Below are 14,798 nucleotides of genomic sequence, written 5' to 3' on the forward strand. Positions count from 1 at the left end.
GGCTGCAGTATCCCTTTCTGAAACCAATTTTATATTAATATATTATATATAAGGGTATGGCTTAATCTTGTTGCTCTGTGAATCATTATGTCTGTTTATATTGACTATGAATATCTCTTTCCTATTTTATATTGAGTTTACAGTTTAGCTCTTGGAAGGCAATCTATTTCCCTTATTTCCAAGTTCTTAGAGAGATATGCCTATAGTCTCCAGGGCCAACAACAAACTTATCATATTTTCGTTTTCAAACTCTTGCATATGTATTGTAGGTCAAATTCCTTTACAACAGAAATCTCAGTATATAATCATTAAAAAAATAGTAATTGCCAAGAATATGTTCCTTTAAGTGCCATTTACCACAAAAAGCTACTATCCCATCCAATCTCGGCCTACAGGTCTTGAAGAAGTTTATATAACACTTGTGGTCCCTCTGGAATTATAATAAACATTCACTCATTTTGAAAGATTGTTGCTGAGTCATGAAAAGACACCGGGATTCTTGGCCTCCGGAGGAGAGGAATTCAATTCGGGTTCAGTGACGAGGCTTGATCACTCAGAGCTTTTGTGTAATAAAGTTTTACTGAAGTATAAAAGAGATAGAGAAAGCTTCTGACATAGACATCAGAAGGGGCCAGAAAGAATGCCCCCATGCTAGCCTTTAGCAGTATGTTATATACCTATCAGTAAGCTGTTAATTAGAGAAAGGAGATATCCTGAAACTCAGAGAGGCACCAGGTCCCTCATCCACAACATGTATTTTAAGATAACATTGGCACCTGGTGACTCATCCCGGGCCATAAAATGATTGACATGAATCTTGAAGAAAGACAGGTTTCCAAGTAAATATATAGTATTATTAACAAAGATTAGGAGAACAATGTATGAATAAAACATACAGGTTTATTGAGCCCTTATCATTCTGAATCTTAAGCAAACTGACTTGAAGAAAGATAGAGTCTAGGGTGAATACATAGTTCATTAACATAGCTTAAGACAAACATTTCCATAAGAAAAAATGCATTGGTTAGCTCAAGATTTGAGAAAAGTGAAGTTCAGGTGGAGCCAGGTGTCATCATGGCAACACAGAATTTTAAGAGAAACCTCCTTTTAATATTGTATAGAGACGGGGAAAAAATCTGACATTTGTTTGTTTCCTCCTGCCGCTTAAGAGAGAGATAAAAAAATGTCTGACACTTGCAGCCTATTCCCTCTGTTTGGAGACCCCTGGGCTTCCTGCCTGTTATTTTCTCAATTTGCTCATTTTATCATCACAAGAGCTTTATGATTAGGAAGAGAAAATCTCATTTTATAAACAGAGAAGGGAAAGCTTTCATAGTTGGGGAAAAAGGAACATTAAGTCATTTGCCCAAAGGCATTCAGAAACTCAGTGTAGAGCCCAATGCACCCTCTAGAATTTTCTAGAAATTTTTATAAAAATTGAAAATAAGAACAGTTCTTTAAAAATCAACTATATCTCAATAAATTTAAAAAAATCATCTGGATGTGGTAATTCAACATCATGGTAGTGTGAGATGTTTCCTTTTTCTCTCCCTTTCAATTTGCAACAAGTAAAACATATAACTCTACAAAGGTTCCTCTGCCCAACACACCAAGGTACCAGAGAGATCCACACATCTGTACATCTGAAGGTGGATGGAATGGTACTTAGGAGGTGGAATCAAGGGAACAAGGTGGGGGAGTGCCCATAATCCTGGCTCTTTGACCACAGTGGATGAACACACATCTGAGAAAGAACTCAGTGGTGGCTGGGGAGGTGGTGTACACAACTCCAGCTTCCCAGCAGCATCAGTACCTGCAGCTAAAGGGAAGCAGGCAGCAGCAGCAGGGCCTGCAACCCCAGCCCTACCAGGTACAGGTGTGCTGAAGGCTCCAGCACCCCTGCACAAGGCAGCAGGGCCTGCAAACCTGACAGCCACAACAACCCCAGATGCAGCAGAGGTGCCTGCCATCATGGTGCACCCAGCGGTGACATGAGCAACAACAGCAACGCTTGCAGCAGAAGGCACCAAAGACTCCAAAGGCACAAGCAGTGACAATGAGGGCTCCAGGCACACCCCTGACAGAGGTAATGAAGGGTGGAAAATACTGATTCCATAGTACTGTCAGAGGCTGGTCAGGTTAGGGAAAACAAAGACTCGTGTTGTGGTGCCACCTGCTGGAAAACAAAAGAAGGTCCTCTAATTACCAATGTATTGAATTTTTAGAATCAAAATAAACAAATCTTCCCAGGTGGCCCCTAGTAGTTAAGAATCTGCCTGCCAATTCAGGAGACACAAGAGATGCTGGTTCAGTTCCTGGGTCAGGAAGATCCCCTGGAGTAAGAAATGGCAACAAACTCCAGTATTCTTGCCTAGAAAATTCCATGGACAGAGGAGCCCAGTAGGCTGCTGTCCATGGGTTGCAAAGAGTTTGATATGTTTGAGCACACATACACACACAACAATTTTACCTAATAAGAAAGATATTCACTCCTTCAAATGTGTGGGCATAGGAACAAGATAACGAGCACTGTGAAAAACCACAGTAATAAGGTATCACAAAAAGAAAGTGACACTTCTCCAGAAACCAAACTTAAACTCATGGAAGATTGCAATCAGATACAGAATTCAAAATAGCTGTCAATAAGCACAAGAAAACTCAGAAAGTCATTTCAAGGAGCTCAGGAATAAAATAGAATAAAAACAGAAGGAATATTTTACCAAAAGGTTGGATCTCTAAAAGAGATACAAACAGAATTTCTAGAGCCAAAGAACTCAATAAATGATATAAATAATGCAATAGAAAGCACTGGAAATAGAGCAGACCATAAAGAAGAAAGAATTAGCAAGCATGACTTCAGAAGTCTAGAAATGATCCATACCAGAAAGGATAACTAAGTTTTATTTTTTTTAATGCAGAATTTCTAAGAGATCTATTTGATTCCATTAGGAAACATAAGGAGGCTTCTGCACAAAAACTACAGCTGAGGGACTTCATCACCTCTACACCTTCCTTACAGGAAATGTTGAGGGCTTCTTGAAGATGGCAAAGAGTACATGGCAGTAATATCCTCCATGAACACATCAAAAATACATTTACTTGTGGAAAATTCTCACTGAAAACGAATTGGAAACTGGCAGGACTTCTGTACAACCAAGGCTATAAGAAAGACATACATATAAAAGGATAGGGTGGGAATAAAAGTGATCGAGTTGGGACCTGTGCTCCTGGGAGGGAACTTAGAGGAAAAAGGAGATTTCTTGGGTGGACACCTGCCCTAGGGAGTGAGCAGGTCAAGTCACAGACTGGGCATCTCAGCCCTGGGGACCCATGTGGAGGAGGCAATACCCACTAGCCGCTTGGAGAACTATTGGTACAGATAGAAAGGCTGGAGAAGCTTAGATTCCTCTCGTGAGGAGCACACAGATGCTGGTTTGTCCCTGGGCAGGGCAGAGAGAGGTCTGCCCTAGGGGTTACCAGGTTTTCTGAGACCACCTCACTGTGCACCCCAGTCCAAGGTGACCAGTTCCTGCTCATTCCACACCACAGCATGGCACTAGATATAGGGAAACCACAACCCAGGAAAAGACATGACAATAGGCTACATCTAAGTGGAGCCCCAGACACCTACATAGACAGAACACTGGACCTCTAGACACACAAGCCCTACTTCCTTTATCACTTCCGACCTTTGGGGCAAAGGTCTGGTGCAGGAAGAAGGAAAACACACATTCAAATGGAACACTGCCAGTTCCAAATGGCCAACAGACACAGAAAAGACACACAACATTACTAATTATTAGAAAACTATAAAACAAAACTACTAGATATAACCTCATACTTATCAGAATATCTATCATCAAAAAGCCTACAGATAACAAATGGAGAGGATATGGAGAAAGGGGAACCCTTGTACACTGTTAGTGGGAGCTCAGATTGGTACAGCCACAGTATGGAGGTTCCTCAAAAAACTAAAAATAGAACTATCAGATGACCCAGCAATTCCATTCCTGGGTATATATCTGGAAAAAATGAAAACACTAATTCAGAAAAAAGATACATGCACCCTAATGTTAATAGCAACACAATTTACAAAGTCATGGAAGATATGGAAGCAACCCAAGTGCCCACCAATAGATAACTGGATAAAGAAGATGTGAGATATATAATGGAATATTATTCAGTCATTAAAAAGAATAAAATTTTGCTATTTGCAGCCACATAGATGGACCTAGAGAATATTATGCTTAGTGAAATAAGTCAGACATAGAAAAACAAATACTATATGTTATCACTTATATGTGGAATCTAAAAATAACACAAATGAATGTGTATGCAAAATAGAAACAGATTCACAGATAGAAAACAGAGAGGGAGGGACAGATTAGGGGCATGAGATTAACAGATACAAACTATAATGTATAAAATACACAAGCTATAAGGATATACTGTATAGCACAGGGAATTATAGCCATTATCTGTAATAACATAAAGGAGTATAATCTGCAAAAATACTGAATTATTATGCTGTACACATGAAACTAATGTAATATTGTAAATTAACTAAACTTTAATTTAAAAAAGAAATGTTGAAAGGCTCTTCTACCAAAAACAAAAGGGCAGAAGTACACAAAACCTTGAGGAAGGTAATAGAATCAGAAAATTGCAACTGTACATTAGAATAGGTTGTTAAACAATTATAGCATAAAGGTTAATGGAGGAAAGCAATAAAAAATAACTACAGTTACTTCAATTTGATAATGACCTCACAACACAAAAAGATAATTTTGAAACAACAAAATAATTTGAGACAATAGAAACATAAAAGGGGAAGAGAGAAAGGAGACAGACTATATAACTAAATGAAGAGAAAGTGAAAGTGTAAATCTCTTAGTCGTGTCCGACTCTTTGCAACTCTATCGACTATACAGTCCATGGAATTTTTCAGGCCAGAATACTGGAGTGGGTAGCTTATCCCTTTCTCCAGCAGATCTTCCTGACCCAGGGATCAAATCAGGGTCTCCTGCATTGCAGGAGGATTCTTTACCAACTGAGCTATCAGGGAAACCCCCCAGTGAAGACAAGACGTTATTGGTAGTAAAAGGACTATTGAGATATAGTGCAACCAGAAAACAAAGATAAATGGCAGTACTAAATCCTCATTTATCAATAATTACCCTAAATGTAGATTAATTGGTAAAAACTTTAACAATTTTCTTAATTAAAAAAAATAAGTAAAATTAAGTAAAAAAAAAAAAAAAAAAGAGTAACTGGATGGATTAAAAATAAGACCCAACTCTATACCTCCTCCAGGAAACTTCTCTCAGCTCTAAGGTCAAAAATAGCCTCAAATTGAAGGGATGTTAGATGATACTCCAAGCAAATGGCAGCCAAAAGAAAGTAGGTGTAGTCATACTCATATCAGAGAAAACAGACTTTCAAGCCAAAAGATATAAAGCCAGAAGAGATAAAGGTGGACATCATATAATGACAAAGGGAACAATCCCTCAAGAAGACACAAATAATTTATATCTATCTATGTATCTATAGATCTATATTTATCTATCTGTTTGTCTGTCTATCTATCTGTATGTATCTATATACATACACATTTAACACAGGAGTAGCAAAACATATAAAGACCTACATGGAGAAACTGACAGGAGCATAATAGTGGAAGACTACTTTAATGCCTCACTTACATCAATGGACAGATCATTCAGACAGAGTGTCAATAAGAAAACATTAACTTTAAATGAAACATCAGACCAGATAACCTTAATAGATTTATATGAATATAGCATAGCCCATCCAGTGCAATGGAATACACATTTTTCTAAAGTGCACCTGGAACATTCCTCAGGATAAATCACATGTTAGGTCATAAAGCAAGTCTCAATACAATCAAGAAGATTAAAACCATATTAAGCATCTTTTTTGACCACAATAAAATGAAACTAGAAATCAACTATAGGAAATCTGGAAAAATCATATATATGTGAAAACTAAACATGCAACTTAAAAACTATTGGCTCAATGAAGAAATCAAAGGAGAAAATTTAAAATACCTAAAGACAAATGAAAAGAAAAAGATGATATACCAAAATCTATGGGATGCAGCAAAAGTGGTACTAAGAGTGAATCATGTAGGCCTACCTCAAGAAATAAGAAAAACCTCAAATAATCTAAACCTTATGCCTAAAGGAGCTAGAAAAAAAGAAGAAAAAGAAAAAAAGAAAGAACAAAGCAAGCCCAAAATCTGTATGAGAAAGGAAATGATAATAAAATAATAATAAAAATTAGAGCAGAGACAAATGAAATAGAGACTTAAAAGACAATGGAAAAGATCAATGCAACTAAGAGCTGGTTCTTTGAAAGGATAAACGTGACAAACCTTTAGCTAGACTCTCTGAAAAAATAGAAGGCTCAGATAAATAAAATTAGAAACAAAAGAGGGTAAATTACAATGGATACAATAGAAATACAAAGGATTATGTCTACTATGAAGTCTACTGCTATACATCAACACATTAGACAACCTAAAATAAATGAATAAATCCCTAGAATCCTACAATCTTCCATGACTAAAGCATGAAGATATAGAAAATCTGAATTGACTGATTACTAGTAAGGAGATTGAAACATTAATCGAAAATCTTCCCCAAAATAAAAGTCCTCTAGCAGACAGCTTCACAGGTGAATTCTATCAAACATTCAGAGATTTAGTAGCTATCCTTCTCAAACTATGGGGCTTCCCAGGAGGCACTAGTGGTAAAGAACCTGCCTGCCAATGCAGGAGACTTAAGAGATGCAGGTTTGATTCATGGGTTGGGAAGATCCCCCGGAGGAGGGCATGGAAACCCACTCCAGTATTCTTGCCTAGAGAACCCCATGGACAGAGGAGCCTGGCAGGCTACAATCCATAAGGCTGCAAAGAGTTGGACATAACTGAAGCAACTTAGCACACACACATGCACTTCTTAAACTATTTCAAAAAAATTGAAAAGGAGGGAATGCTTCCCTAACTCATTTTACAAGGCCATCATTACCCTGATTACAAAATCAAACAATGAATATACACAAAAAGAAAATTACAGGCCAATGTCTCTGATGAATATACATGCAAAAATCCTCAACAAAACATTAGTGAACCAAATACAAAAATGCATTAAAAGGATCACACACCAGGATCAAGTGGGATTTATTCCAGGTATGCAAGGATGATTCAACATCTGCAAATAAATCAATGTAATACACCACATTAACAAAGTGAAGAATAAAAATCATATAATCGAGAATTACCAGGCGATCCAGTAGTTTGGACTCTACTTGCTCACTGCCAAGAGCCTAGGTTCAATCCTTGGTCAGGGAACTAAGATCCCAAGAGCCACAGGGCATAGCCAAAAAAAAAAAAGTAAAAAAAAAAAAAAATCATATGATCATGTCAATAGATGCAGATGCAGGAAAAGCATTTGATAAAATCAACACTTATTTATGATAAAAATCTCAAAAAGGGGAAAGAACAAATGTACCTCAAAAGGCCGTTTATGACAAACCCACAGCTAACATAATACTGGTGAAAAACTGAAAGCTACCCCTCTAAGATCATGAACAAGACAAGAGTACCCAATCTTACCACTCTTACTCAACATAGTGCTAAAACTCCTAGTGACAACAATTAGGCAAAAAAAAGAAACGAAACACATCTAAATTGGAAAGAAAGAAGTAAAATTGTCATTATTTGTAGATGACATGATTTTATACATTGAAAACCCTAAAGATTCAAACGAATGAAACTAGACCATTATCTTACACCATTCATAAAAACCAACTCAAAATGGATTAAAGACATGAATGTAGAAACTAAAACCATAAAACTCCTAGAAGAAAATATAGACAGTATGCTTGTTGACATTTTTCTTAGCAATATCTTTCTGGATATGTCTCCTCAGGCAAGGGAAGCAAAAGCTAAATTAAAAAAACAAGGCTACATCAAAATAAAAAGCTCTGCACTGCAAAGAAAACCATCAACAAAACAAAAAAGAAAACCTACCAAATGGGAGATGTTTGCAAATCAGATCTGATAAAAGGTTAATATCCAAAATATATTAACTCATGGAACTTCCCTGTGGTCTATTGAAGGATTCTGTGTTTCCATTGCAGGGGGCATGAGTTTGATCCCTGGTTGGGGGATCACACATGCTGCACAGCATGGCCAAAACCATCGAAAAAAAAAAGTTAACTCATGAAACTCAACAACAAACAACCCAGTTAAAAAATGGGCAGAGGATCTGAATAGACATTTTTCAAAAGAATATATATGATGTTCAACACCTGTATGAAAAGTTGTTCATCAGCATGAATTATCAGGTAATTGCAAATCAAAACCACAATATCACTTCACATCTATTAGAATGACTATCGCCAAAAAAACAAGGAATAACAGAGAGGATGTGAAGAAAAAGGAACCCTCATACACTGTTGGTGAGACTGTAAATTGGTGCAGTCACTGTGGAAAAAAGTATGCAAATTCTTCAAAAAATTTAGAACTAAACACACACACACACACACACACAATGGAATACTACTCAGCCATAAAAAGGAATGAAATCTTGCCCTTGCAACAACATGGATGGACCTTGAGAGTCCATAAGGCAAAGTTGTGAAATAAGGCAGACAAAAAAGACAAATACAATATGATTTCACTCATATGTAGAATACAAAACAAATAATAAAACAAAATAAACAAAAATAAAATAACAAAAACAAACTCAGAGAACAAAATAGTGGTTACAAAGGGCAAGGGGTCTGGGGTGGGAGAAATGGGTAAAGGAGGTAAGATGAGCATGGAAACTAGTCTTTGGTTATAAGTTAAATTATAATGTTGTCAATATGTAAGTCAAATTATAAGTAAATTTATAATTATTAGTCAAATTATAATTTCTAAGTCAAATTAAAATGTGTACACAAAACATATGTTATAAACCAATGTTACTGGAATTTAAAAAATCATCTAATTCACTTTCTCAAACCTTGATATGCATATGAATCACTGGGTTCTTGTTAAAATGCAGATTCTGATCCAAGAAGCCTGGGAGAATCCTGAGATCCTGCATTTCTAACAAGCTCCCAAGTGATGTAGATGCTGCTATTCCAGGGAACACCCTTCAGCTCACTACAGTCCCTCAGTAGTGTCCAACTTTTTGCAACCCCATGGACTGCAGCATGCCAAGATTCCCTGTCCATCACCAACTCCCAGAGCTTGCTCAACTCATGTCCATCGACTCGGTGATGCGATCCAACCATCTCATCCACTGTCATTCCCTTCTCCTCCTGCCTTCAATCTTTTCCAGCATCAGAGTCTTTTGAAATGAGCCAATTCTTTGCATCAGGTGGCCAAAGTATTGGAGTTTCAGCTTTAGCACTAGTCTTTCCAGTGAATATTCAGGACTGACTTCCTTTAGGATTGACTGGTTAGATTTCCCTGCAGTCCAAGGGACTCTCAAGAGTCTTCTCCAACACCACAGTTTAAATGCATCAATTCTTTGACCCTCAGCTTTCTTTATAGTCCAACTCGCACATCCAAACATGACTACTGGAAAAAACCATAGCTTTGACTAGATAGACCTTTGTCGGCAAAGTAATGGCTCTGTTTTTTAATATGCTGTCTAGGTTGGTCATAACTTTTCTTCCAAGGAGCAAGCATCTTTTGATTTCATGGCTGCAGTCATTGTCCGTAATGATTTTGGAGCCCAATAAAATAAAGTCTGTCACTGTTTCCATTGTTTTCCCATCTATTTGCCATGAAGTGATGGGACCAGATCCACGATCTTAGTTTTTTGAATGTTGAGTTTTAAGCCAGCTTTTTCATGCTCCTCTTTCACTTTCATCAAGAGGCTGTTTAGTTCCTCTTCACTTTCTGCCATAAGAGTGGTGTCATCTGCATGTCTGAAGTTATTGATATTTCTCCTGGAAATCTTCATTCCAGCTTGTGCTTCATCCAGCCCTGCATTTTGCATGATGTACTCTGTTCAGTTCAGTTCAGTTCAGTCGCTCAGTTGTGTCAGACTCTTTGCCACCCCATGCATTGCAGCACGCCAGGCCTCCCTGTCCATCACCATCTCCCAGAGTTCACTCAAACTCACGTCCATCAAGTCAGTGATGCCATCCAGCCATCTCATCCTCTGTTGTCCCCTTTTCCTCCTGCCCCCAATCCCTCCCAGCATCAGAGTCTTTTCCAATGAGTCAACTCTTCGCATGAGGTGGTCAAAGTATTGGAGTTTCAGATTTAGCATCATTCCTTCCATATAAATCCCAGGGCTGATCTCCTTTAGAATGGACTGGTTGGATCTCCTTGCAGTCCAAGGGACTCTCAAGAGTCTTCTCCAACACCACAGTTCAAAAGCATCAATTCTTTGGCACTCAGTTTTCTTCACAGTCCAACTTTCACATCCATACATGACCACTGGAAAAACCATAGCCTTGACTAGACGGACCTTTGTTGGCAAAGTAATGTCTCTGCTTTTGAATATGCTATCTAGGTTGGTCATAACTTTCTTTCCAAGGAGTAAGCGTCTTTTAATTTCATGGCTGCAATCACCATCTGCAGTGATTTTGGAGCCCAAAAAAAATAAAGTCTGACACTGTTTCCACTGTTTTCCCATCTATTTCCTATGAAGTGATGGGACCAGATGCCATGATCTTCGTTTTCTGAATGTTGAGCTTTAAGCCAACTTTTTCACTCTCCACTTTCACTTTCATCAAGAGGCTTTTGAGTTCCTCTTCACTTTCTGCCATAAGGGTGGTGGCATCTGCATATCTGAGGTTATTGATATTTCTCCCAGCAATCTTGATTCCAGCTTGTGCTTCTTCCAGCCCAGCGTTTCTCATGATGTACTCTGCATAGAAGTTAAAGAAGCAGGGTGACAATATACAGCCTTGATGTACTCCTTTTCCTATTTGGAACCAGTCTGGTGTTCCATGTCCAGTTCTAACTGTTGCTTCCTGACCTGCATATGGGTGTCTCAAGAGGTGGGTCAGGTGCCATTTTAGTTCAGTGATTCCTAAAATGTGGACATTCACTCTTGCCATCTCCTGTTTGACCACTTCCAATTTACCTCATTAAAAAATTTAACTCATTTAATCCTTAATAATCCTATAAAGAAGGTAGTGTTATTATAATCCCCATTCTACAGATGCAGAATCTGAGACTCTCAGAGGTGAAGTAGTCTTGTTCAAGACCAAGCTTTAAGAGTATCTGTCTCTAGGACACACTCTTGACTACTACACTGTACCTTACAGTACAATTTATAGCAGATGGGAACAGAAGCACAAAAAAGATGAATGCCTCAATCCTTCTCCTTGGAAAAATTATAAAATTAATGTATGTTTTAAGAGGCACTTGGCCACCTGATGCGAAGAGTTGACTCTCTGGAAAAGACCCTGATGCTGGATAAAACTGAGGGCAAGAGAAGGGGGAGACAGAGGATGAGAAGTTGGATGGCATCACTGACTTAGTGGACATAACTTTTGAGCAATTTCAGGGAGATAGTGATGGATAGAAAACCCTAGTGTGCTGCAGTTCATGGGGTCGAAAAGAGTTGGACACGACTTAGCAACAGAACAACAACAAAAGATGCACTGAACCAAGGTGGTTAAATTACAGCTTAAGTCAGGCTGCAGTGTTCAGTCCTTGCACTGCCCCTGCTACTTCAGTGATTCAGGCAAATTATTTATAGGGTGGACTAAGAATGCTGCCTGCCATATTAGCAAACAAAGGATGTTAGGGCCATCAAGCCATCAGCTGCCTCCAGAGATGAGCCCTGAGGGAACTCAGGTTGAAAAAGAACAGATTAGCCCTAGATAGTTAAGGTGCATATCAAAGGAATGAGATCAGTGAGCCTAGACTCTTGCATCTTCCCATACACAGAAAAGCTCTAATTGATTATAATCTTTTGATGTTTCAACTTCCTGGTTTTTGTTGCAAACCCCCGTGTATATCCTGGCTTCTCCCTTCACCCTTCAGAGCAGTCCCTCAGAGCTATCAGAGAAAGCCCTCAGAAAGTCCTCCCAATAAAACAAAATTCTCACCTTTTATGTTGTGTATTTTCTAGTTAACAATAACATTTGTGTTTTTGGTAGAGATTAAATGTTAGAATATACAAACACTTACACAGCACCTAACACTCCAAGTACTCAATAAACGTACAAAGGTCCATCTAGTTAAGGCTATGGTTTTTCCTATGGTCATGTATGGATGTGAGGGTTGGACTGTGAAGAAGGCTGAGCGCCGAAGAATTGATGCTTTTAAACTGTGGTGTTGGAGAAGACTCTTGAGAGTCCCTTGGACTGCAAGGAGATCCAACCAGTCCATTCTGAAGGAGATCAGCCCTGGGATTTCTTTGGAAGGAATGATGCTAAAGCTGAAGCTCCAATACTTTGACCACCTCATGCGAAGAGTTGACTCATTGGAAAAGACTCTGATGCTGGGAGGGATTGGGGGCAAGAGGAGAAGGGGACGACAGAGGATGAGATGGCTGGATGGCATCATTGACTCGATGGACGTGAGTCTGGGTGAACTCCGGGAGTTGGTGATGGACAGGGAGGCCTGGCGTGCTGTGATTCATGGGGTTGCAAAGAGTCGGACATGACTGAGTGACTGAACTGAACTGAATATTACTTTTCAATTCAAAACCCTCTTCAAGTTAAATGTTATGAATGGTCTCCAGATAGAAAATAATAAATTATCCAGGATTTAACATCCTTTCATGTTAGATCAAAAGGGTCCTAGACTTTGAGATTCCTTTAAAGGCAAAAGTATAGCAATGAAAGGAAGACAAATAGATATCCTGCCTGGAAAATTGACTAACTCACCCTGAGAAGGAAATGGCAACCCACTCCAGTGGTCTTGCCTGAAGAATCCCAGGGACGGGGGAGCCTGGTGGGTTGCCGTCTATGGGGTCGCACAGAGTCAGACACGACTGAAGCGACTTAGCAGCAGTAGCAGCAGCACCCTGAGAAACACTGAATATACATGGGTTATCTATACTACCTTAATTAACATGATGAAGGAAATCCTTTCTAAATACTTTATTTTCTTCTCTTTTAGGGACAGTTCTAATTCCAGGAACTACTCAGATGACCCAAAAAGACATCCTCTACCGACTACAATCTTCAAAAGCAAAGTGCATTATTACCAATGAAGTTTTAGCTCCAGCAGTTGATGCTGTTGCATCTAAATGTGAAAATCTGCACTCCAAACTAATTGTGTCTCAGAGCCCCAGAGAGGGTTGGGAGAACCTAAAGGAGATGATGAAGTGAGTAACCATAATTGTTGTAGAACAGTTTTCCAAAAAGAAACACAACATTGATAAGATAGTCAACCCTGGATTAACCAGAAAAATGAAAATTAAAATAATAGACAAAGGGAACAACTGGTGATTATAGTGCAAAGCTCTGAGGCAAGGAACTGGTGGTGTTTTTCACAGGTTGGGATCTCAAGGAAGCACACCATAAGACAGACATTAGTTGTGTAAGTTAATTAAGAAGTTATCTTAGGAACAATACCTGTGAAGAAAAGGAAACAATGTGGGATTGGGCAGCTGTTGAAATTTATCATCCACATACTTCAAAAAAGCCATCAGTCAACCTACGGGGATCACTGGAGTTTAGATAGCCCTTCAAAGCTATGTCCAGCTAAAGCAAGAGGTCCAATCAGATCAGATCAGATCAGATCAGTCGCTCAGTCATGTCTGACTCTTTGCAACCCCATGAATCACAGCACACCAGGCCTCCCTGTCCATCACCAACTCCCGGAGTTCACTCAGACTCACATCCATCGAGTCAGTGATGCCATCCAGCCATCTCATCCTCTGTTGTCCCCTTCTCCTCTTGCCCCCAATCCCTCCCAGCATCAGAGTCTTTTCCAATGAGTCAACTCTTCGCATGAGGTGGCCAAAGTACTGGAATTTCAGCTTCAACATCATTCCTTCCAAAGAGATCCCAGGGCTGATTTCCTTCAGAGTGGATTGGTTGGATCTCCTTGCAGTCCAAGGGACTCTCAAGTCTTCTCCAACACCACAGTTCAAAAGCATCAATTCTTCAGTGCTCAGCCTTCTTCACAGTCCAACTCTCACATCCATACATGACCACTGGAAAAACCATAGCCTTGACTAGACGAACCTTTGTTGGCAAAGTAATGTCTCTGCTTTTGAATATGCTATCTAGGTTGGTCATAACTTTCTTTCCAAGGAGTAAGTGTCTTTTAATTCCATGGCTGCAGTCACCATCTGCAGTGATTTTGGAGCCCAGAAAAATAAAGTCTGACACTCTTTCCCCATCTATTTCCCATGAAGTGATGGGACCAGATGCCATGATCTTTGTTTTCTGAATGTTGAGCTTTAAGCCAACTTTTTCACTCTCCACTTCCACTTTCATCAAGAGGCTTTTATGTTCCTCTTCACTTTCTGCCATAAGGGTGGTGTCATCTGCATATCTGAGGTTATTGATATTTCTCCCGGCAATCTTGATTCCAGCTTGTGTTTCTTCCAGTCCAGCATTTCTCATCATGTACTCTGCATATAAGTTAAATAAACAGGGTGACAATATACAGCCTTGATGTACTCCTTTTCCTATTTGGAACCAGTCTGTTGTTCCATGTCCAGTTCTAACTGTTGCTTCCTGACCTGCATATAGGTTTCTCAAGAGGCAGATCAGGTGGTCTGGTATTCCCATCTCTTGAAGAATTTTCCAAGGTTTATTGTGATCCACACAGTCAAAGGCTTTGGCATAGTCAATAA

The 14,798-nt window shown here is 39.1% G+C and overlaps 1 protein-coding gene across 1 annotated transcript in view; it reads left to right on the plus strand.

Moving 5' to 3' along the window:
• Positions 1–14,798, plus strand: part of ACSM3 (acyl-CoA synthetase medium chain family member 3) — a 56,418-nt gene that overhangs the window by 17,396 nt on the left and 24,224 nt on the right. Inside the window, exon 4 of the mRNA XM_061401340.1 lies at positions 13,109–13,316. Within this exon, the coding sequence (XP_061257324.1) occupies positions 13,109–13,316 (208 nt within the window). The remainder of the gene's footprint in view (positions 1–13,108; positions 13,317–14,798) is intronic.

This window comes from Bos javanicus, chromosome 25 (assembly GCF_032452875.1).
Source record: "Bos javanicus breed banteng chromosome 25, ARS-OSU_banteng_1.0, whole genome shotgun sequence".
NCBI classification, from domain to species: Eukaryota; Metazoa; Chordata; class Mammalia; order Artiodactyla; family Bovidae; genus Bos; species Bos javanicus.